Source organism: Argiope bruennichi, chromosome 6, assembly GCF_947563725.1.
Source record: "Argiope bruennichi chromosome 6, qqArgBrue1.1, whole genome shotgun sequence".
Classification (NCBI taxonomy): domain Eukaryota; kingdom Metazoa; phylum Arthropoda; class Arachnida; order Araneae; family Araneidae; genus Argiope; species Argiope bruennichi.
The window spans coordinates 44661849-44684988 of record NC_079156.1 but is presented as its reverse complement, the minus strand read 5'-3'; the positions used below and the strand labels follow the sequence as shown (position 1 = coordinate 44684988).

Here is a 23140-nt window from a genome sequence, read left to right as displayed (position 1 = left end):
AAGTACACTTTAGAAGGTGTTGCGTCAATCCATAGCGCGACACAGGACCGTAAAGAGAGAAATATTTTTTCCCTGTCATTATATACTGATAGGGATTTCTTCATACGTTAGGTAAGGAAAACTTAGATATCTTTTAAAACAATTTGTTTTGATCGACGCATTTTTTTATCCCCTCACTCGGAGAGTGAGAACAGCTGATCTAAGCATTTTTACAGAGCTCCTCGTGCAGAATTAATTAAATAAAAAAAGGTGGAATTGGATCAGGAAATAAGAGAACATTTTAGAATGAAGTTAATATGGGCCAAATGAAGAAAAAATTTGGAAAAAAATTAAGATTTAATTTAGATTTATATATATATATATATATATATATATATATATATATATATATATTGAATAATTTCGTTTTACTTTTCTGTGATTTCAAAAGTAAAATAACTCAAATATAGTTTAGGTTAGGAAGAATTAAGCCCTATTTTGAAACTGCTGGGATAACATTAAAATTCTGTTTTTATTTTTTAATAAAGCATCAAATTAAAATTTTGAAAAATCCATTCTAGGTGAACTTTTAATCCTAAGAAGTAACTTTTCTAATTCCATGCTTCTTATTTACCGATTTATGTTGCGCGTTTCTCTATCAGTCAGGACAAACTTTCACATGTAAAGATTTCAATGGCTGGAAAAATTTTATAAAAAGAAAAGAATCGATATAATATGATAGAGCCTGTACCCTAAAAAATAAATGTTTTCAAAAACGGTTTCTTTATTTCTTTAAAAAATTTATCCAGTATCCCCCCCCCTCCCTTTAGTAAAATCTAAAATGTGGCGAGATTGGTCCAACAAATAATTTTCAAATGAAAAGGACGTTAAAAAAAAGGCAAAGGAAGTCACAATCCATGAAAATCTGTGGCTTGAAGTTAAACTCTTGTAGTGAATAGCTTATAAGCCATTGTACAGCTGTTGTGGCACCATCTACCCGCAACCAAAGTCGTCAGACTCACTTGACGCAGCAACCCAAAGCCGTCAGATTCACTTGACGCAGCAACACAAAAAGGCAGGAGCAAACCTAAAGCCGTCAGACTCACTTGACGCAGCAACAGCAACTCACCCACACAAGCTCGCCATAACGCTTGGCGCTACTCAAATGGGTACAGGCACATTAGAATCAACAGCTTATCCATCACCACTCAACAGCCATATCGTTCGTCTCACTGGAGGGAGAGTCTGGTAAAAAGCTTAAAAGCCAGTTAACAGCTACGCTACCAGAGCAATTGCTTTTGTATCGTGGTCATGTTACTGGGCTCCGAACCACAAGTTCCCAGGTTCTATTCTCGTTCCTAAAAAACCGCCACAATCTCATGATACTAGAGTTTACACGATCGACTGACGTAACTAATTATAAATCAGTACAGTAAAAATCCCTTCAGGACATTTTAAGATTTTTCGAAAACAATATATTAATTATTATCGAATATGTAATATTCTAAAGAAGCTCATTGTGTTTTTAGCACAGCTTCTCCCATGTTCGGTATATCTTTTCGGCGAACCAAATTCATCCTGCTCTATCCTTATTTTCTGTTGATAGGACCTATCTGCGTATTCTTCTTATGTTTACCAGGCATAATTTAAATAAATTCTACAGTACCTAAAACAATAAAAATTGAAATTCGAACTTTTTCCCAGTCGCAACAAGTATGGCACAGTAAGTACTCCATACTTCTCTTTCCTTAACTATTCAATAAATAGTATTTCAACAAAGGGCAATGTATATCGTTGAAAAAAAAATTAGCGGACACAAAAACACACACACCAAGCGTTATTTTAATGTGTTATAGAATTTGCGGACCTATTTAATCTCGGATTCCTTATCGGAATTTTTCCCTTTAGCATATTTTCTTTCTCGCGAGATCCGGTAAACATGCTTTCGAATTTTCATATTCAGCGTGTGGGAAAACAATAAGTTTTTTTTTTTCTTCTTGTATTTCTGGACAAAATTAAGCACTTTTTAATTCACATTCAACAGAGTCAAAAATTTATGCTCTCCCAAATTTTTAATTTATTATAAGTTAATTATTTGTTGACAAGATTATTTATTAATTATCTTTACATCACTGCACTATTTTGATGATTTTAAAAGTCTTTTATAGGCTAGAACAATATTTTTGTATGCTTTAATTTTTGTATTAAAATCGTCAAAACTGTTTCATTATTAGGATATATTTCATTAAATTTTCAACTTTATCTTAAAATTAGAATACATTTTCTCTCTTCCTACGGAAATTTTTTTTATTTCAATAAGATTTTTTTTTTTTGTAGTTTTTACATGCATTTTAAATGAATAATGGTTAATTGTTTATCTTATTTATGATTTTCTATTGTAGATATTATACAGGTATGGATTATAAAATCCACAAGTGCTTAGGAACCTCAGAATCTTTTTGGCATTTTCAGGACAATTTAATGATAATTCATTTTATTTACAAAAGCTGTTTACTCATGCTTATTCAAATCAAAATTAAGTAGAGCTTAAATTCGAGAACATAATTTTTTGACATTTTTTTTCATGTTTTGAAATTTGCAAACAAATTAATATATATATAGTTAGCTGATTGATTTAAAAATCAATGACTATGATAAACTTTGTATTTAAATTGTTACTATTTTGTAATTTACTTAGAATTTTGTTCAAATCATTTTGAAACTAATTTATCTTACAGACATAATATTTAAACCATTGTCTTAAGTATGATCTACAATTATATACTCTGCTGTTTCAATTTATCAAAATATTTCTTACGTTCATTTTAAATAAAAGATTAAGATTAAGATGGAAAAGGCATAGTCTCCTTCCAAAAACTTAACACTGTTTAAAGATTCCTACAGGATTCAATCCAGTTCTGCACTGAAATGTTTTTAATTATTTACTTTTATGATTAATTTTTGTACATAACTATCAAGTGCTGCAGATGGTGAGTTAATTTTTAGTTCACCAGAATAAAATCTTGAATGCATACCTATTCTAAAATTTTCAAAAATTTGTTGAAGGCTTAACATCTTTATGAATCTACTTAATAGCAACATAACACATACACTAACTGGCAAGCTAAAATTTCACCCATAATTTCCTTTCCACCATGAATGTTCAATTCAATCACCATACTTACTAATTGTGAAGTGGTTTGTTATATAAATCTTTATTAAATTTAATAATGAATGGATTTTCCCCCCTTTCTTTTTGAATTCAGCAGTTCCTTTTGAATTCATAACAGCTCTTTTGGAAAAAAAAAAAAAAAAAAAAAAAAAGATGTTTGTCTTAAAAATATTCTACAATATTTGAAATTTTGTATTACTGAACATTAATTATATTTATATATTGTCAATATATTCATTTTCTATCTATTATATATATACACAATTTTTTTGAAAAAATAACAATATTCAGAGCTATTAATTGCATTATAATTACAAAAAGAATTATAAAGAAATTCTCACTCTAATTAAAACTAACAGCAATCCAAACATTCACAAAAAAACTGTTGCCAATTCAGTTTATAAATACAAAGCAAATAATGTTATCTTACCAAAATCATCCTCAACAGGTGAAATAAAACAAATTTATTTATAAAATCCTGCCATACTTATAAAAATCTGACTCGTATCCTTTTCATAATTAGTAAGCAATTCCTTTAATTAGTTAATATTAGATTGAGCAAACCATTTCCATTTTTTAATATATTATAATCTAGTTATAAATAAAGAATTATACTAAATTAATTACAAATTATTTAATATCTCATTTAAAAAAACTGACTTACACAAAACAAATGGTCTATTTATTTATTGTCATGATAAGTTCTTAGTCTTTTTTTTTATGTTACTGTACTTGATATGAAATCCTTTTGAAGGCCAGCTTCTTCAATCAAGAGGTGCTAACACAAAGTGCCTTAAAATTATATTTATCAATTTAAGTATAATTTCGTATAAAAATGTATTTTTATTTCAATGGCACATTCTCTACTAAATTCCTGCATTAATGAATGAACGATATTTTTTAGTTTGTCCCTCTTATCTCACCCTTTAACCAGATGGACTGTAGAAGCATCCCAATAAATCTCACCATTAGTGCTTGGAATATAGAAAGTTGTTCTTTATGTATTCTAGGTAAATTATTTCAGGATGATTCAAATGCTGGTTAAATGTCCATCAATGAATTACAAAACAAGGAAGTAATATAGTTTTAATTTAATCCACAAGGATATTTTCTGGTTTAAAGGAAGGCAATCTTCATTCTATGCTGTGACTTTGAAAACATATTTGAGGTGTAACCAAAGAACATTAACAATAAAAGAGTCCAATACTTTGTAGAAATGCAGATTTATAAATTATTTAGACAGTCAGAATAAGAATCATGGAAGATATTCAAGACAGTTAAGAGAAATATTTCCAGGTTTAAAACAAGGCATTTTCCAATCTATGTAGTTATTAATAAAAGTGAAATATTTTATATAAAAGCAGGTTGACATGATGCAGTGTAATTACCTGATAAATACTTCTAATAAATATGAAAAAAAAATGACAAATTTTTTCATACTCTACTGAATTTGCAATACAATAATACAATAAATATAATCATAACAAAGCAAAAGCAAATGAAGAAATATTGAAATATTGTACATTAATGCCACAGAACAACAAATTTATAAAATTTCTTTGTTTCTTTTATGATTATATTTATTAAAATTTAGTCATTACAAATGTATAAAACATTCAAAGCTAAAATACTTTAAATCAGATCATAAAATTTATTTTGAAAGTTGAAATGATAAATATTATTTTTCTTATATAAGTTTTATAAATATAAAATTTGATGAAGCAACTTTATTATGTTTTTTTTTTTACATAGGATGAAACATTCATAATTGTAGAATAATTCCACTAAAACAATGATATTCTCTTCAGTATAAGACTATAATAATATAAAATGAAAACTTGATAATATTAACATCCCTCCAAAAAGCTCAAAACTCTTCATCCCTCTCTCTTTCTCTCTGTTTTTTAATGAAATGTCTTTTTAGAATATTTACACCATCGATCTGTTGGGATCTCCAGCAATTTTGTCAACTATCTGCAGAAAATAGAAAATGATTGTGAGATACAAAGAACAATAATTATATTTTAAAAAACATGTTTCAAAATAGTAAGGAAAAAGGACAAAAAAAAAAAAAATGTTAACAATAGTGAACATAATTTTTCTCATTCTCAAATTGTAATACACATATATAAATATTTCTGTAACATTGAAACCTTTAGAGCAGCATATTACAATATTACGCTGATTAAAAAAAAAAGCAGCAATTTTTAACTATGCATATAGAAAATAACATTTTGAATGTAGAATGTTCCATTGTAGAAGAATTTAGTCCATCTGCTAAAAGTGTCATTTCTTTTATGACTCCAGTCACATTTTCATTTTCACCTAATGCAAGCATCACACACATTTCAAGTACTGTTTACAACTAGATAAAAAGCTCCAAAAAGTTTGGATTTCGAAAAAGGAAGCACCAACCTAAATGGATTGAAAGTTTTGAAGACTAACAGCAGAAGACTTAAAAAACACTGGGCCCAGAATCCAAAAAGGATTTTTGTAATATTTTCAAAGTAGAAGGAATTTAATTTAGAAGTATGCAATAATATTGGCATTCTCTTGGTAATAAAGAAAAGACTTATTTCACTCAACAGATGGAAGGAGGGAGTTTAATGGATTGATTGGCAATCAGGTACAGAGGAAGAATAAGTCTTGAATGCCAGGCAAAAATACATAGATTATATCCAAGTCTTGAAATCATATATCCTTCCCTATGATGCCGAGTTAGCTAGAAATGACTGAATTTTTCAATATGACAGAGCATTAATTCACTCATTAATGGGGTTAAACATTGATTTACAGTAAATAATGTTTGGGTTTTTCCCTGGCTTGCTAAAAGCCTGGATTTCATTTTTGTAGTGAACCTATGGACAATGGTCGCATTTGTAGGAAGGTATATATTTTCCATGAAAGATTTAACAAAAATTTTTTTGACAAACAGAAATTTAAACTTTATATGATTTGATGGCACATAAAATCTTTGAAATAACCAATGCCAATGGTGGAATAATTCCCTCCTAATAAGTCTTTTATTTGCACTATTTAGAAATGTCCTACTTTTTACAGAGAATATGATGCAGTCAAAACTAATTTTTTATTGCATTTGACTTGTGTAGGTCAATTCTATTCATTTATTAACTTCAATGTTTCAATTCTGTTCATTTATTAAAAAAAAAAAAAAAAATCTTGTATCTTTTTACTTTTTCCACATTGTACTATTTAAGATATAATTGAAAAAGTCTAAATAAAAAAGCAACAAAAAAGATTTGAAAAAAAAAAATGATTTTAATATGAAAATATGCATTGAAATCTGTAACAGCACATTTTGGTCAGATATTATTGATATTAAACAGATAATCAGCAATATGCAGAATTAAATTTAAATATGTAAGACTTACTAAAATTTAAAAAACAACAACAAGAACAGTGACATAGACAAGACAAAAAGTTAATAAATATGGGTTAAAGGTTTCATTAATGTCATTTTGTAATTATGAAAGAGATATCAACATCATAATAATAATGAAAAACTTTCAAAATAAAGAAGAATTATTAAGTTCGCAAATTATACAAAATTACTAAGCACATAACATGTAGTTTGGTATAAAAACATTGGAATTGACATAACCATACAATGCAACTCATATGTCAAATTTGTTTTGTGACGGTATATTAAATATTTCTGTCAAACATTTAAAAAGAAATAAATAATAATAAAGAAATATTTTTAAATGTAAAATATAATTTAAATTATAATTGAAACTGGGACCAATATTTAGTATTTTAATTTAATAACTGAAATGATTTTATATTTTATAAATATGAAGTCAATAGATGAAATTAAATTTTGTAAATTTTAAAAGCTTATAAATTATTTGATACTAATAACATTGTTTAGAACATTGAGGAGGATACATAAATGGCTTGAAGGTCTAATTCATCATTTAAGGAAAAGAAATATTCACAATACTCATTACCGAATGATCAATATTACCTTTTGTGAGGTAATTAGATATTCTTGTCAAATTCAAAAAAAATATTATATATTTTTCTTAGTTAAGTTTTGACATAATTATAATTTTTTTGTTAGTTTTAGTAAATTTGAATAAGTTAATAAATTTTTAAAAATATTTTATTGATCCATGCACTTAATATTTAAAATATCATTATATGTTGAATATGTGAATTATGAAGTATTATTTCCATATTTATGCACTTAAATACTTAAACAGTTTAAATGGTTATTTGGTATTCTTACATTTGTTATTGTTCATGCTCAATTAATTTTTATTACACAGACAAAATGCATTCTATGACATGATATAGGTCAATTTTTGAATCCAAACTTTTTGGAATTAAAATATTCTAATTGAAAAGGAAAGCTGGAATACTATAATTGATATAAAACTAATAAAATATATAATTTCTTTCTATAATAATGAAATAATGTTCTTATATAATGAGAAGCATTTGCAAGTATTAAAATGAAAAGTTATAAAGTAAAACAATATTAAACAGAAAAAGAAGAAAAGCAAGTTAAAGAATTTAACGACATCATAAAAAAATGCATTAAATGTTTCATTCATTTACACATTTGCAAACATTATCCTGTGCAGCTTATGATAACACTCTAATTATGGCAGGTTCAGATTTATTTAACTAATTTTTATGAAAGTCTGCTGTGAAAACAAGCAATAGCAAATTAAAAATGAAACTAAGTGGCTAAGCAAGCATGCAAACATAGAAAATTTATATATATTTTTTACAAATACAAAATTAAAATAAGCATTAATCATAAAATATTCAAATATATTTTTATAAAATAGAAATAATCATTATCATTTTTTTGGAAACAAAATAATTAAGTTGTAGTTGTAAAACATAAATGCAATTTAAAAATAATTGTAAAAAGATTTTTTAAAAATATAAAAAAGGATTTCATAGATAACAATTCTTGATGATTCAAAACCATTTTAAAGCAGGTTTTCAGAATATTTCATTAATCACTTAAAACTTTTAAATAAACAAATGAATGATAACAAAGCATTGCTCAATATTGTGAAGAAAATTGGAAGATTACAACAAAACACAAGTATACAATACTATAAATAAATAGGTTTAAAAAAATTGCTCTTGATAGAAATCATGTCTGTCAAAAGATTTCATTTACTCTTTTGCATGTATAAACTGTATTTCACATATGATAAATTTTTAGATCAATAATCAGAACTATTGTTTAATTCTTCTTCATACTTGTTTTAGCTGAACAATTATAATGTGTTTTTTTCATCACTTGAAAGTAAAAATATGCGCTAATCTTAATTGTTTTGATTCAAATACACTGGAGCGAGAATGCAAATGTCTAAATGGTATTCAACAAACCAATTGGGACTAAAAGTCAATAAAATAATGGTCTTACTCAAAATTAGATGACTGATTATTTTGTCATGCTGAATTAATCTGAAAGACAAAAATCTGAGATGAAGAATAACACTTTTTCAAAAATACTTCCTGTGAAATGTTTACATATTCTTTTTAAACTTATACAGTTCAAATGTCTGCTTCAAACAAATCTAATACACTTAAAAATTCTTAATGTTTTATGTATTAGAGTTTCCTTTTGGAACTTACAAAATAAAACAGAAACAATTTTAGAAACTCTTCTCTTGCATTTCAGAAGTTACATATTTCTGTGACATTTAACAACACAAAAATTTAACAGGAAGAAGTTATTGTGCTTTAAAAGAGTTTCTACCTACATCAAAAGTTAATTGAATTTATTTTATATTATTTTTAATGCTTTAAATAATATAATAAAGCATAGAAAACCAATGAATTTTTTTTTAGAATATCAGAATTATATATAAAATATTACCATGCCATTTGCATGCAAAAACATTCATAAATGTTATAAGTGCTAATAAATTAAAATGCATCTTAAGTGTATAGAAAATTAATAAAACCACAACAAGCAAAATCATTGCATGCAATTTGTATTTGTCTGATTATTTACTTAATTTAAAATGTAATTCCTGATGAAGAAATGAGATATAAAATTTTTTCAAACTTATTTGAAATGAAATTCTCAATGGAGTGCATAATACACTAAAAATTCTAAAACTAAATTAGCTATTGATTTCAGCTGATAAATACATTAAAAAAATCATATATGAAAATATATTATTAATTTCAAGATAAAGATTTTTTTTTTTTTTTCACATCTTTAATATAATGCCTGTTTTGAGATAGTGTCTTTAGAATTTTTAGAGAATGAAATTATGCACAGATGTAAGAACGGAAAGTTTTACAATCTTCAAATATTATTGAAAGTGACAAATATTTGAAAGCTATTCTGATGACTCTCTATATTTAGACATTATACTTTGCTCCCCCCTTTTTCCCAATAAAAGCAAGAAAGTTACAATATGGATTTTGACAAATTTTCTACTCAACCTTTAATAGTTTCTAGATCAATTCTGCTTAGGTATCATGGGCTAAGTAATTTACAAAGATATCTATTATCCATACTTCAGGGAGTGATAGAATTAGCAATTATTAAGAGATTTAGCAATTTATTAAGAGTAGATGCTTATTTATGTTACCGTTGTTTTTTTTTAATTACATAGGAATTACCAAAACAAGGATATTGGCTATTAATGTTATGCAAAGCTAAAATATCAATTCTGAATTTGTACGCAATAGCCTGATGAAGATGCTTCCAACGGAAGAAAGGATGATCATGTTTACAGAGATATATATTCATAAAAGTAGAAAAACAAAAACTATTAGAATATATATTCATTAAAATAAAGTTTTGTCTATTGTTAAAAACATTCTCAGATAAAACATCACCAGAAGAGTTCACACCCTTTAAGCTGAATTGAATTGAATTGTTTGAAGTTTTATGGCGCAAGAGCCATGATGTTGACTATGCTGCGCCACCCTTTAAGCTATTCAATAAAAAATTACTGTATATTTGTTTAATAGTAAAGAAAATGTATTTAATCATTCAGCAATTAAAATATCTCAGTTTCACAGATCTTCCACATCTTACATTTTATTATATTTCACTACTAACAATTTGCAATAGCTTCCTATTATTAAGAAATTCATATTCATATGTTATCTACTCTCTGCAAATGTTAAATTATATTAAAATAAATTATTAAAATTATACTGAATTCTTAAATCACAATTTTTAAGTTTTTAAAAATACATTTTTATATGCATAGTTTGAAAAAAAAAAAAATGGACAGTTTATGAACAAACAGATGAAGTTTTAATACACATTTAATAGCCACATATGCATAACACAAAATCATTTCCCCCTTTGGACAGATTAAGATTTGTTTTTCATTGTTCTTATGTAAAAATATACATCAAAGTGTTTAGGTTTGTAATGCCTTACAAAATCCTATAATAAATCAATTTTAATTTTTAAATTATATAATTCAAACATTTTAATTAATATACATCACTTGATTCATTATAATATTGAAAGAAACAAATTTACCATTTGGATTATTGAACAATTGGTGGAGAAAATTTTACAAACATCACATTGCATCTTTCGAATATTCCATTTCTATTGTATTTTAAGTAGATTTAAATGATACATTGCCTATATTTGAAAAACATAACATACAAATACTTACCTTATTTAGTAATGGTAAATTTAAGATTGTACCTATAACTGGAACTCGCCTTACAAAGTTTACAACAATAGGCAAAAATCCACTAAAATAAAAAGAAAAACAGTTGACATCAAACCATTTTGAGTAATGAATCAATCAAAATTAAATTTCCATTCAATTAAAAATCAAATTATTTACAAAATAGATGCTTGAATACCAGAATATTATGAATGACATTTATTAGTAATTATATCATGCTATAAATTTGAAATAAAAGTGATACAATTGATGATTAATAATTTTGTATAAAAAATGAATTTTTAATTCTTTCATTCAATAATTATTTCTTTTCAAAGAATATATTTTAAAAAGTAAGCAATTGATGAAATAAATAGATTACGCTACACAATATTTTCAGATAAAGTTTGTATAGTAAATTATTTATTTTAAGTAAAATTTCTATATTTTAACAATGTTAGTAGTTTATTTGACACAAAAGAATTCTTTAAAAATTCCCTCAATAATATTACATCACAAATCTTTTTAAAGTTAAAAAAACAAACAAAAACATTTGAATTTAAAATAAGCCACAATCCCCTCCCCTTCATTTTCAATACCTGAAAAAAAAATGAAAATTCTTTTTGCAAGAATGAAATGCAAATAAAATTAAGGTATACAACCTCTAAGATATATAAATGAATTTAAAGGTGTATAAACTATTCTAAAAACATTTAAATGGATAAAATTAAAACTTACATTATTTCATGAAATTATAACTACAAATAAAAACAAACAAACAATGCTACCTTTCATAACATTCAAACTTTTTAGAAAATTGTAAATTTTGAAGAAAGAGTTAACATTTAGAATAAAAGGTTTTTGTGCATTAATTGCATGTTATTGCTAAATTTTTGGTGTTAACTGCCACTGGAACACAGTCAATAGACTAATTTGATATTTTTTGGAAATTAATCAATGACATGTGGTTAATAGAAAAGTACCCAATAAAATCTAATTAATTTGAATCAAAAATATCTAATTGACAAAAAAATTAAAATTTGTATTTTTAAAGAGAAGTTATGAATTGCTATAAATATAGTAACAATACTGCATAATAATAATAAAAAAAATGAGATATTGTAAATTTCTTTTTGTACAATTTGCTTTTTTTTTAATATGGAACATTGTAATGAATATGAATAGACAATTACATTACATGCTTATGTGACAAATCAAATAAGAAATTTTCACCACAAATAATCCATGTATAAAAAACATATTATGGATTAAACTTTACATTTATTGAAAAAATATCCAGGAAAATTGATAGATACATATACTGAAATGAAATACAAATAAAAATTGTACTATTTCATGAAATCAAAAATACATATATTATAACAAAGTCTGTAATGTAATATGATCATGCCGAATGTGATTACAAATCTTATTTCAACAACACATTTATAGGTCTCAGAAAGGTTTAAAAATGATATTTTTAGAAAATATAATTTTTAACTGGCACTATTTTTCTATTATTAATTGATCATTTAGAGTAACAAAAGATTCTTTTCTTGTTTTTAAAGCCTCTTACATCTGTATAAAATTGTATACATTTGCAAATTTGTTCATATTATTAGCTGTAACTAGGTTTAATACAAATATTTAATGTGCCAAAAATTGAGTTAGGAATGCAAACACAAACCTGAAAAGTACTATGAAACCATAAATTTCAATAATTATTCCAACTAATGGCCATCCAATAAGGACAATGAATATTCCTCCGAAAAATGCTGCAGATCCTCTTAGTTTATGACGTTGAAAAAAGAATCTGAATGTTCTTTCTAAACCAATTACAAATGCTAATCCTGATAAGAAAAGTATCTGAAAATAATTTATTAGAGATTAATTTATTATTTAAATTTACAATAGAAAAATATATATATATTAATACCTCAATAAAATAAATAAAAATAAGTAACAAATTGATTGAATAATTTTTTAATAGTATTTAATAAATTAGTATTAATAAATTGTTTTGGTTTATGATTTATCTAAAATCAAACAGCTAAATAAAATATACGAATGTCAAAAATTTCTCAGGTGACTAAAAAGCAAGCATACAATTTAGAATTATTTTTATTACACAATGATTATCAAATTCAGTTGATTTTGACAGCAAATCAAACTTTTCATTTTCTAAATTATTTTTCTAATGAATGCAAATTGACTAGCAATGTATTTCATTCAAGTCAATTTGCGCATATAAAAATAATAATAATTCATATTAATTGCATAATTATAATAGTTAGAAAGGACAAAAATAGTTAATAAGAATCAATTACTAGGGTAAAAAGAAATCTCGTCCTAAATATTCTTATATCTAATGAAGTACCAAATTTTATTTATTAAAAAAATTAAATATAATATTATTTGTATATTTATTATTATTATTTGTATTCTAATTCAATAGCATTTAATATCTCAAAATATCTTGGACCCAATTATCAATATGAATAAATATTATTATACAATAAAATAATTTTAAAAATCCCTCTTCAAATACTAAAACTTCAGTGTAAACATTCAAAAGAAGAAGATAAATCAGTAGACAAATATTTTAATTTAATACTCCTGAAGATAAGAAATATTTCCTTTTAAAATTTAGAGTTTTGTACAATAATTTAGCTAAATAATATATTCTGTAATAACATAGATTTAATAAAAGAATATAAGATTTTTTTCACTTTTAAAACAGTTAAAAAAAAAGATCATTTGTGATTGCCCTCAAAGACATGTGGAGTTACTATGCTTAACTTCTTACATTAGCAATTAATTTATCCATCATAAATGAAATGCCTGTATACGACAAAGAATTAAAACAACTAGCTAACTGACTAAAACAGAGTAAAATTGTTTTAATAGAGAACAATTCTAATAATTCATATACTGATAAAGTAATTTGTAAAACTAAAGGTTATGGTATAGATTTTTCAGTCTCTGCCATATTCAGCAAAATAACAGGAAACTTACTAAATAAGTCTAAATAAAGAATATAATTATGTTTATATATTTGACCTATAAAAATTTACAGTTTGGCATTGTATTTTTTAGTTTAGCCAAGTAATTACATCAGCCTACAAATGAAAGCTCGGTTAAAATTATCAAAAATAAGTGAAAGAAACATTTTTAAAATCCTAAACAAAAAGCAACACGTTACAACTACGATTCTGTGAAATCTATAAATATTTATTTCAGAAATATGTGAATACAAATCAAGAATTTTATACATAAATTATATATATATTTTTAAAATTATACAAAATCAATTTTCTCAATAAATACTTACATTTCCAAGGGCCAAGAGTCCTTTATCAAAAAGGAAAACAACACCAAGGAATAGAAAAAATAGACCAAATCCAGAAAGACCTATTCCTATTTCTGTAAAGACAGTGAATGTAGTCCAAGACAATTATTTTAATATTGCTATCAACATTCATGATTCATAAATGCAAAAAAAACATTTTAAACCCAAGAAAAAAATTTAGACAAACCAAATTTTATGCAATGTTTTTTCTTTTTTCAATTTTGTAAAAATATTTACAAAAAAATTTCAAAAAATAAAAAAAATCTGTCATTATTAATAGATAATTATAATCTTTATTGCTATTTTAGAAATAATAATAATAAAAAAAAAAATGTAAAAATATCCAAAAGCTCAAAAGTAAAACGTATACCTAAACAAAGATAAAGTATTTACTTTGTCTAAAGTCATCAAGAGAAAGTATATTTGTAAGAATCAAGTAACTCAGTTTTCTATACAATGACATGATTTAACATTTATTTCATAAAATAAGAAGTAAATAAGCAAACATATTTTAGAGATTTTGGAAGAAATCTAATATTGATATATTTTCAGATTTACATGAAAAATGATCACGAATAAGAAACGACCACACATCCCACAGCTAGCAACTAAAAATTATTTTCCTTCCTTATCCATTTCTTTCCCAAAAATTATTTTACATTATGAAAAAGAGACAATGGAAAAAAATATACAAAGTGTGAAATATAGGAAATAAAGCCATTATTTAATTAATACTTATTCAGTTCAGTACTTTGGGGAATTTGAACAATAAATTGAAACATGACTTTTCTCAACTTGATTTAATTACTAATTTTGTAAAATTGGCAAAAAGGTCATATTATTAAAGCTTTCATTAGTTAAAATGGTATAATATAAACCTAATTAATTTTCAACCAATGGTTATGGAAAACTTGAATGAAAAATATTTCTGCTTTCTAAAAGAGGAAAGACAAATTATAATCTTAAACATTTCATTTTTTTTAATGCATTATTTATTATGATAGTTATACAAAAGCATTTACAAACATGGAAACCAATCAATGACTAAGATGATTTTTCAAGTTAACTGTCAAGTTAATTTAGGCTGTTAATAATCATATATTAACTTTAAAAGTAACCATTCTACATTTTATTTCAAAGTAATTTGATTTTTAGAAAACAACTGTAAATGCACCCAAGTATTGGCCAACAATTTTGAAATAAATGTAAAAAAAGGCGAAAGAAAACATTTATACTGTCATCTTTTAAGTACCGTTTTATATTTTCAGTATATCAATTTCTTAGAATAAAAAGCAGCAAAATAGAAAAAAGTAAACAAAGATAACAAAGCAGCATGGCATATGTGACAACTAGAAATAATAACTGATCTAAACAAATAAATATTTACTTTATATGGTATAATATATACTTTAAACTTAAAATATATATACAAAAAAAAAAAAGAATTTTCATTCAAATGATATATCAATCACAAGCAATAAATTAATTTAAGTGACATTGCTGATTTATTAATGCAATTAAAACTTGAATATTAAATACTATATAGAGCTTACTCTGGAAATCTGTAATTTCAAACATTTTGAATAAGTTAGTTTAAACAATCTAAAAATCTCAATTTTAAACTGCACAGTCATAGATTCATAGATGTTTACTGTGTCTCCACGTCATCTCTAACAACAATTTGTACGAAAAAACCGAAACAAGCGCGGCGCCATTTTGTTTGAAATAATTAAATCACACAGCTTGGAATTTTTCTTTGGGAAAAAATAATTGTGGCTTGTAAAGAGCATTAGTTAAAAAAAATAATATTCGATTCTGCATCCATTTATACCTACTTCATTCTAATTCAATCGATTCGATTTATTTTGTTTAAAAAAAAAACTATTTAATGAATTAACCTTGTACTAGAAAAATTAACCAGTAGTGTCAATTTACATGATACATGATATGTATTCACAACTTTGATTTTTGAATGCATAGCGTATTTGCAGGAGAAAAAAGTGCAAGATAATATGCAATTTGGTTTCATATAGATATGTTTGATTCTAAATTAGCAATTTGATGCTAAATGCATTTGCAATTATCAAGTAATTGTGATGCTATATGAATTGACTCCATACGGATTAATATTTAAAAGGATATTTTGTTCTTATTTTCAAAGCTACAACTCATTAATAGTTTCAGTTTCAGTTTCAAACTATTAATGTATAGATTTAATATTACAGAAGCGTTCATTTTTTAAGAAAGTAGCAACCGTTCTGAAACATAAAACTCTTTAATTGTAACCTTGAAATATTCTTCAATATATAAATGATTAGTTTACTTTCGAATCATTTATATCTTATTTATTTAAGTATAATAAAAATTATTCGATTTTTTTAAAGATATTTTAGATGACATTTCATAATCATATTGGAAATATTACATACATATGGAGGATACCGTTAAATGTAAAATCATATCAAAAATGAATGGTTGGATATTATATTACTTTGAAATGAGGAATGCCTGGAATTTGATAAGCATTAAGAAATTGATGACTTGCATTTTTTTTGAGGCTCGCAGTGCTTATGAAAACATTCGATCAAGTTCGAGAAGTAAAAATTAGAAGTATTTAAATTTTCGAAAAGAGGGTAAGAATGATTTTTTTTTTTTTTACACATACACACATTAGTATGTTTTTGTTTTGTGTGTGTGTGTGTTTTCTGAAAATTTCTTAAACGATTTCCATGAATTTTCGAATTTGATTTATAAGAAAAGAAAACAATATCCTGTTTTTTCCAGTTTCTAGGAAATTCTTACTATAATAAAAGACTGAAGACTTTATTTATTAAATGATATTAAATTAAAATTCTTTTTATGTCCTTTTTCAGAAAAACTGGGATTATAGTAAGATGAAATTTCTTTCGTAATCATTCCCATTAATGCATTGTTTTAATTTAATCTTAATTCCTATTCTTCTCATGCTTAACAATATTTTTAAGATTTCGAAGATATTTGATAGCGCATCGATTACATTATTCTTTCCAAAATTCAAATAAGATTGGTTCCTTTTTTTTTACTTTTTTTTTTTTTTCGTTTTATGAAATTAGCCAAAATTACATCATATTTACATAGATGAAAACGATTGAAAATATTTGATAGTAAGTACTACTACGTGGACAGATTTGTGATTTTAACTGTACCACTAAAATGTGCATTAGTATATGATTTAGGACTCTTTTTCTGTTGAAGTGGTAAATGGAAATGATAATGAGAATGAAGGAATCAGTCAATCTTACACAATACGCCGAAAAATTTCTTCGCTCGTCTTCCTATACTAAAAAAGATTATTAAGAGTATAAATTCAATTTACAGTAATTTAAGTAAAAGTTGAAATAAAAAAAAAACATGGCGATGGAAAATAAGTAAAAAATTAAATGGTGGCAAATTCAAATATTGTGTTAAATTTGGGCCTCCTTTTATAAAAATCCCTGCGAACTTTTTGCAATATTGACATTCAAAAAATATCTGAAATTCGTTAAAATCTTATGCAATTAGCGATTTCAGATTTTCTGGAACATTAACTAGATGCCTCTCGGAAAGTGCCACCAAACTTTCTGCAATATGCCTGTCTTAATTCAAGATTGTTACAGATTTCAAACTGTAATTAGATAACATAATTACAGTTTGAAATCCTTTTCTGTACTTTACTATCCAAAGCCCCAGACTCAGAGATGAAGCAAAAGATGTTCAAAGGCGGAAAGAAATCCAATCATGGGCATATATTCATCATAATGGGCATCAATCAAATCATGGGCATAGCTTTTGTATATATTTTATGTTTTTTTTGCATATATTTACTCTATGGACCTCTTTTATTACTTGTAAATATTTGTTATTTTTTCCCCATCTTGGAATTTTCTATACCCGAATTTGACTAAATGACCAAATGAGATCATCTTATTTGCGACTTTATGCATTCCTTTAAGGAATCAACTTGCAGCAACTTTGGAGAGACATTATTGAAGACTCAAATCGCTGGTTTGCGACGATTGTAATGAATATCTTGATTCGAACATTTTGATCCGAGGATTGCATTCCGTTTTCTGCTCTATCAATAGGCACACTCAATGGTAATTAGTGCTAATCTTGTTTCGATCCCTCAACTCTCATAATAAAATAGATTCAATATAAAATTCTTTCGTTATTTGTCGGTTTTAACGGTGACCAAAAAGCGCCAAGAATTTTTTTTTGCCAATTTGACGATTTCAATCGTTAAACTACATAGCATTATAGCTTGATACTTCAGTATATTTTTATAATTTGGCGAAATTCTTTTTTGGCGCTTTTTGGTCACCGTTAAAACCGAATTGTACCATTCTCTCTTCAATTGTGTTTATTTTCTTCTGTATTTTAGAGTTAGTTAAATTGTGATATGATTGTAATATTAGTGGCGTTCTTCACACTATGAACAGTATTATGAATATTTTGCATGTTATATTTATAATTAAAATAAATAACATTATTTTATTTAATTATTTAAAATAATGAAATAATTAAATCTATCTTTAATTACAGCTTTGGGAGAAAATTATGCTCCAGAATGCTTTCCGATTTTTCTCATAATAAAAACGTATATTCATACTTGAACTTTCAAATTATTTTACTAAGTAGATATTTTCAATAATTTAATTAATTAATTACAGCATGTCAGTGAGAATATTCGATTTCGTAGGCATGCAAGTCGCCGAGTTTAGCTAACAGGCCATCAATTTGCATTTAACTATAAAAATATAATTAATATGCAATTAACAATGACCTTAAACTGTCTACACCGATCCGTCCGACGGCGCACAGAAAAGTGTGAATGACCGGACTGCCGTAACAGCAATACTGGCGGGAACTATGGTTGAGTCCTAAGAGCCATCACCGGCCACGGTACAACCCTTCCCGTGGGAAGAGCCAGATTCCACCTTTTCCTGTACCCACCAGGGTGGCGAGAACCAATCATAATGCCGAAAGTTTCTTATCCTCAACTACGAGGTGATCCCGAAGGGGAGCAATTAACAATAAATTCTCCTACAAATAATTAAAAAAAAATTTGAATTTAATTTTTACCCTTCTGGAATAGATAACATATAATTAATATAAACAGGTAGTTAATAGTACACATGAAATATTGCCTCCTCATAGGATGAGGGCACAACATAATGGACATGTCAGTTGATTTCGTGAAATAAAGCTATGAAAAAAGCATTTAGCTGCATTTTGATGCTGTTATTATATAATATCCAGATTTAAAATAAAGTGAATGCTCAGGAAGATTTGATTAGTCTAAAGGTTGAAAAAAAATTCATATGTTGCATCTGACCATTTAGTTATGATACCTATAAGAGAACCAAATTCTTAGATACATAAAACTGTGGCCTAAATTAAAATCTCCCATTGCCTCAAACTAGCAATCTTTGGTCTACAATCCATTATGTTATCAAATTCTTGGCGTAGGTGCAAGAGGCCCACGCAATGCCTGAAAGTCAAGGGCGATCGTATACATTAATTACCAAAAACCATTTTGCGAATAAAAAAAGTATCTAAAGAAAAAAAAAGATACCTGAGGGTTTCTTTGCCATTAATCTTTCGGATAAAGAGCCTTTAAGAAAAACTGATGTCATTCCTACGGTAAATCATTATTCAGAAAGCGAGTATTGCTATATAACACTCGCAGCATGGCTTCCTTTCTAACTGCTGGGAGCTGAATGGCAGCTGGGAAGGATGGACAACTGAATTCTTACTTATGACTATTTGGGATGATAGACATATACAAAAGTGCCATTCAGGAGAAGATTGCTTTATTTGGCTAAGCCCTTTTTTTTAATGTTTGCTGATAAAGCGGTAATGTTAATAAAAAAACAGCCGGTGTGGTTTCCCCAAAATGTTCTCGAATATTCCCTAACAAGAGTTATTTTCCGCTTGCAGCATAAAAATAGTGGATTTAGAGCAAAGGAGTGAATGCCGCGAGTACTCAGTTTTATTTTCAGAGTCCTGCATGTGAGCATTTTGTTCTACCTAGTATAGAGCAAAAACTAAATGAGTTTTAGATGCTTTTTTTGCTTTCTCATGTACAAAGTATAAAGAAAGTATTGTAATCGTCAAAAAATTCGAACTTGAGATTTTGGTGAATCGTCACGTTTCAGTTCGAAAAGTTAAGTTCGTAAGTTCGAAAAAGGCATTTAAACAGTTCCTAAGTTCGAAAAACACATTTTGGAAATAGTTCGTCTGTCTGTGACAAAGATAACTCAAAAGCGCTTTTAGACGGATGAAATTTGGTATGCAGTTTTCACATCAAATTAGATTTCTATCAAATTTTGAGCAAACTCCTTTCAGAGGAGTTTGCTCCAAAGGAGTTTCCACGATAGAAATCTCGAGTCAAGGTTTGATAGAAATCTCGAGTCAAGGTTTGATAGAAATCTCGAGTCAAGGTTTGATAGAAATCTCGAGTCAAGGTTTGATAGAAATCTCGAGTCAAGGTTTGATAGAAATCTCGAGTCAAGGTTTGATAGAAATCTCTGTTTGTCCGAGTGTTCGTATATAAGTTAATACGATAGCTGCAAAACAAAGAGAGCTAGATAGATAAAATTCGGTATACCGATTTAACTTCTACAGTGGTGACGCCTATCAAAGTTTGAGGCAAATTCGACAAGCTGTTGACCATCTGTCGGTCTGTTCTTTCAGAAAACAGGTAAAAGTGATAACTCAAAAATGCAGTCACTTAAATATATAAAATTTGTGACTAAAATTGTAGATGCTTTTAATCGCCAAGTATTGAATGATGGATTTAGTATAAATGCTAAATTCATGCCAAGAGTTGATGTCCGGTTGGTTTGCTCACCGACTGAAACCAAAATTTGACACAGAATTCCAATTTTAATAACAAAATCATGGATCAAATTTCAGTTATTTAATTCAATGTGTTTATGAGTTATCGCAATGATATGCATGAAAGTGTACAGACCGACAGATGGTCAATCCATTGACGGATACCATTCAAAGTGTGATACGGATTTACATTTTAGGTGTTAAAGCCATGTGCAAAATTTTATCTGTTTAGTTTATTGCAAAATTGTGCAAAATTTATTGCATGTTTTATTTTATATTTAGTTTATTGCATTATATAGTTTTTAGTCTATTTAGTTTATTGCATGTGCAAAATTTATTGCATGTTTTATTTTATATTTAGTTTATTGCATTATATAGTTTTTAGTCTATTTAGTTTATTGCATGTGCAAAATTTATTGCATGTTTTATTTTATATTTAGTTTATTGCATTATATAGTTTTTAGTCTATTTAGTTTATTGCATGTGCAAAATTTATTGCATGTTTTATTTTATATTTAGTTTATTGCATTATATAGTTTTTAGTCTATTTAGTTTATTGCATGTGCAAAATTTATTGCATGTTTTATTTTATATTTAGTTTATTGCATTATATAGTTTTTAGTCTATTTAGTTTATTGCATGTGCAAAATTTATTGCATGTTTTATTTTATATTTAGTTTATTGCATTATATAGTTTTTAGTCTATTTAGTTTATTGCATGTGCAAAATTTATTGCATGTTTTATTTTATATTTAGTTTATTGCATTATATAGTTTTTAGTCTATTTAGTTTATTGCATGTGCAAAATTTTATCTGTTATCCATTACATTTTGAAATTACCGTGTTCACTTACATCCATACTGACTGACAAATTTCCTGCAGATGGATTTAAAATTTGACAGAAATATGCAAATTTTATGTAAACGCTTATAAAATTTCATCTGCCTAGATCAAAGTTTTTGAGCTATCGTTTTGTTCCTAGATAGAGCGACAAACAGACAGACATACAGATATAAGAAAGAAAAAGAAATGTTTTTCGGATTCAGGGATTTGAAAAGTTGAGATTCATCAAATCTGAGAGGGTCGAATTTTTGACGATATCTCAATTATCTTTGTATTACAAGAAAGTAAAAAGTAATAGAATTTTTTACAATTTATCTATCTTTAAAATAATATAATAAACTCTTTTTAATTATATACTTTTAAAAGTAGATTAAAAAATAGCTGATTAAAAATGCATCATAATCTGCAGAATCAAAAAATTATAACTGGTGTGCAAATTTGGATTACTAATTGCTTTAAATATAAGTAAAGCGAAAGTTGATAATTTTTTTTGAATTGACACCAATTCACAATGTAAGAACCTATGTGTGACATTTTATATTTCTATTATATTTTCTTTCTTTGTTTCCTAACATGCGACACAAAACAAAGTAGCTTTCAGTTTTAACGTTATATTTGAATTAGAATTTGAAGTTTTTAATATCTTTTCTATTCTTTGGATTACTTCCATTCCAATTTTTGAGAAACTAAAAGTCGTTATAACTGCTATTATATCTGTCTATTGGAGTGGCTTTTTAGGGCTCAATCTGAGAAAATTTGGTATAATTTATTTCGAAATAGGTGTATCGAATTTTATCTATCTAGTTCTATCGCGTTAAATTATATTCAAATAACCGGACAGACAGATTTCCTCTGAATTTCACAGAAATCTACAGATTTGGTATAAAGTCCATATACCAAATTTCCTTCATCTATATCAAAATCATGTTTAGTTATCTTTGTCATAAACAGACTGACGGACATTTTCCAAAAGTTTTTTTTTCTAACTTGGTAAGACTTAAAACTTATTCGTCAATTTTGAGTTAGTTTTTTGACGATTACTGTACTTTCTCTATACTATGCATACGAGTAAACAATTGATTTTAACAAAATAATAGAAGCTTTATTGGAAATCAAAGCATCAGAATCAGAAAAAAAAAACAAAAAAAACATTGCAACTCTAGGTTGTTTTTTTTTAATGTTAAGAATGGAAATGTTAAAGTACGAAATAGTACTCATGATAGTAATCTGGAATGCCATTTTGCTGAGAATAAATACAAGCAAATTACTGAAATCAGTTAAAAACATAACTTT

General features: G+C 26.4%; 1 protein-coding gene across 2 annotated transcripts; it reads right to left on the bottom strand.

The window, feature by feature from the left end:
- Positions 1-4863: 4863 nt before the first annotated feature.
- On the bottom strand, positions 4864-15859 carry LOC129972803 (vesicle transport protein GOT1B-like). Of its 2 annotated transcripts, XM_056087079.1 has the most exons (6): positions 15700-15859; positions 14129-14220; positions 12485-12663; positions 10801-10882; positions 8565-8605; positions 4864-5125 (listed from the first exon to the last, which is right to left on the bottom strand). In XM_056087079.1, the coding sequence occupies exons 1-5, from the start codon at positions 15722-15724 to the stop codon at positions 8591-8593; spliced, it is 393 nt and encodes a 130-aa protein (XP_055943054.1). In that variant the 5' UTR covers positions 15725-15859; the 3' UTR covers positions 4864-5125; positions 8565-8590. The 2 variants fall into 2 exon arrangements, with proteins under 2 accessions (XP_055943054.1, XP_055943053.1); XM_056087078.1 differs by lacking the exon at positions 8565-8605.
- Between the last annotated feature and the right edge of the window lie 7281 nt (positions 15860-23140).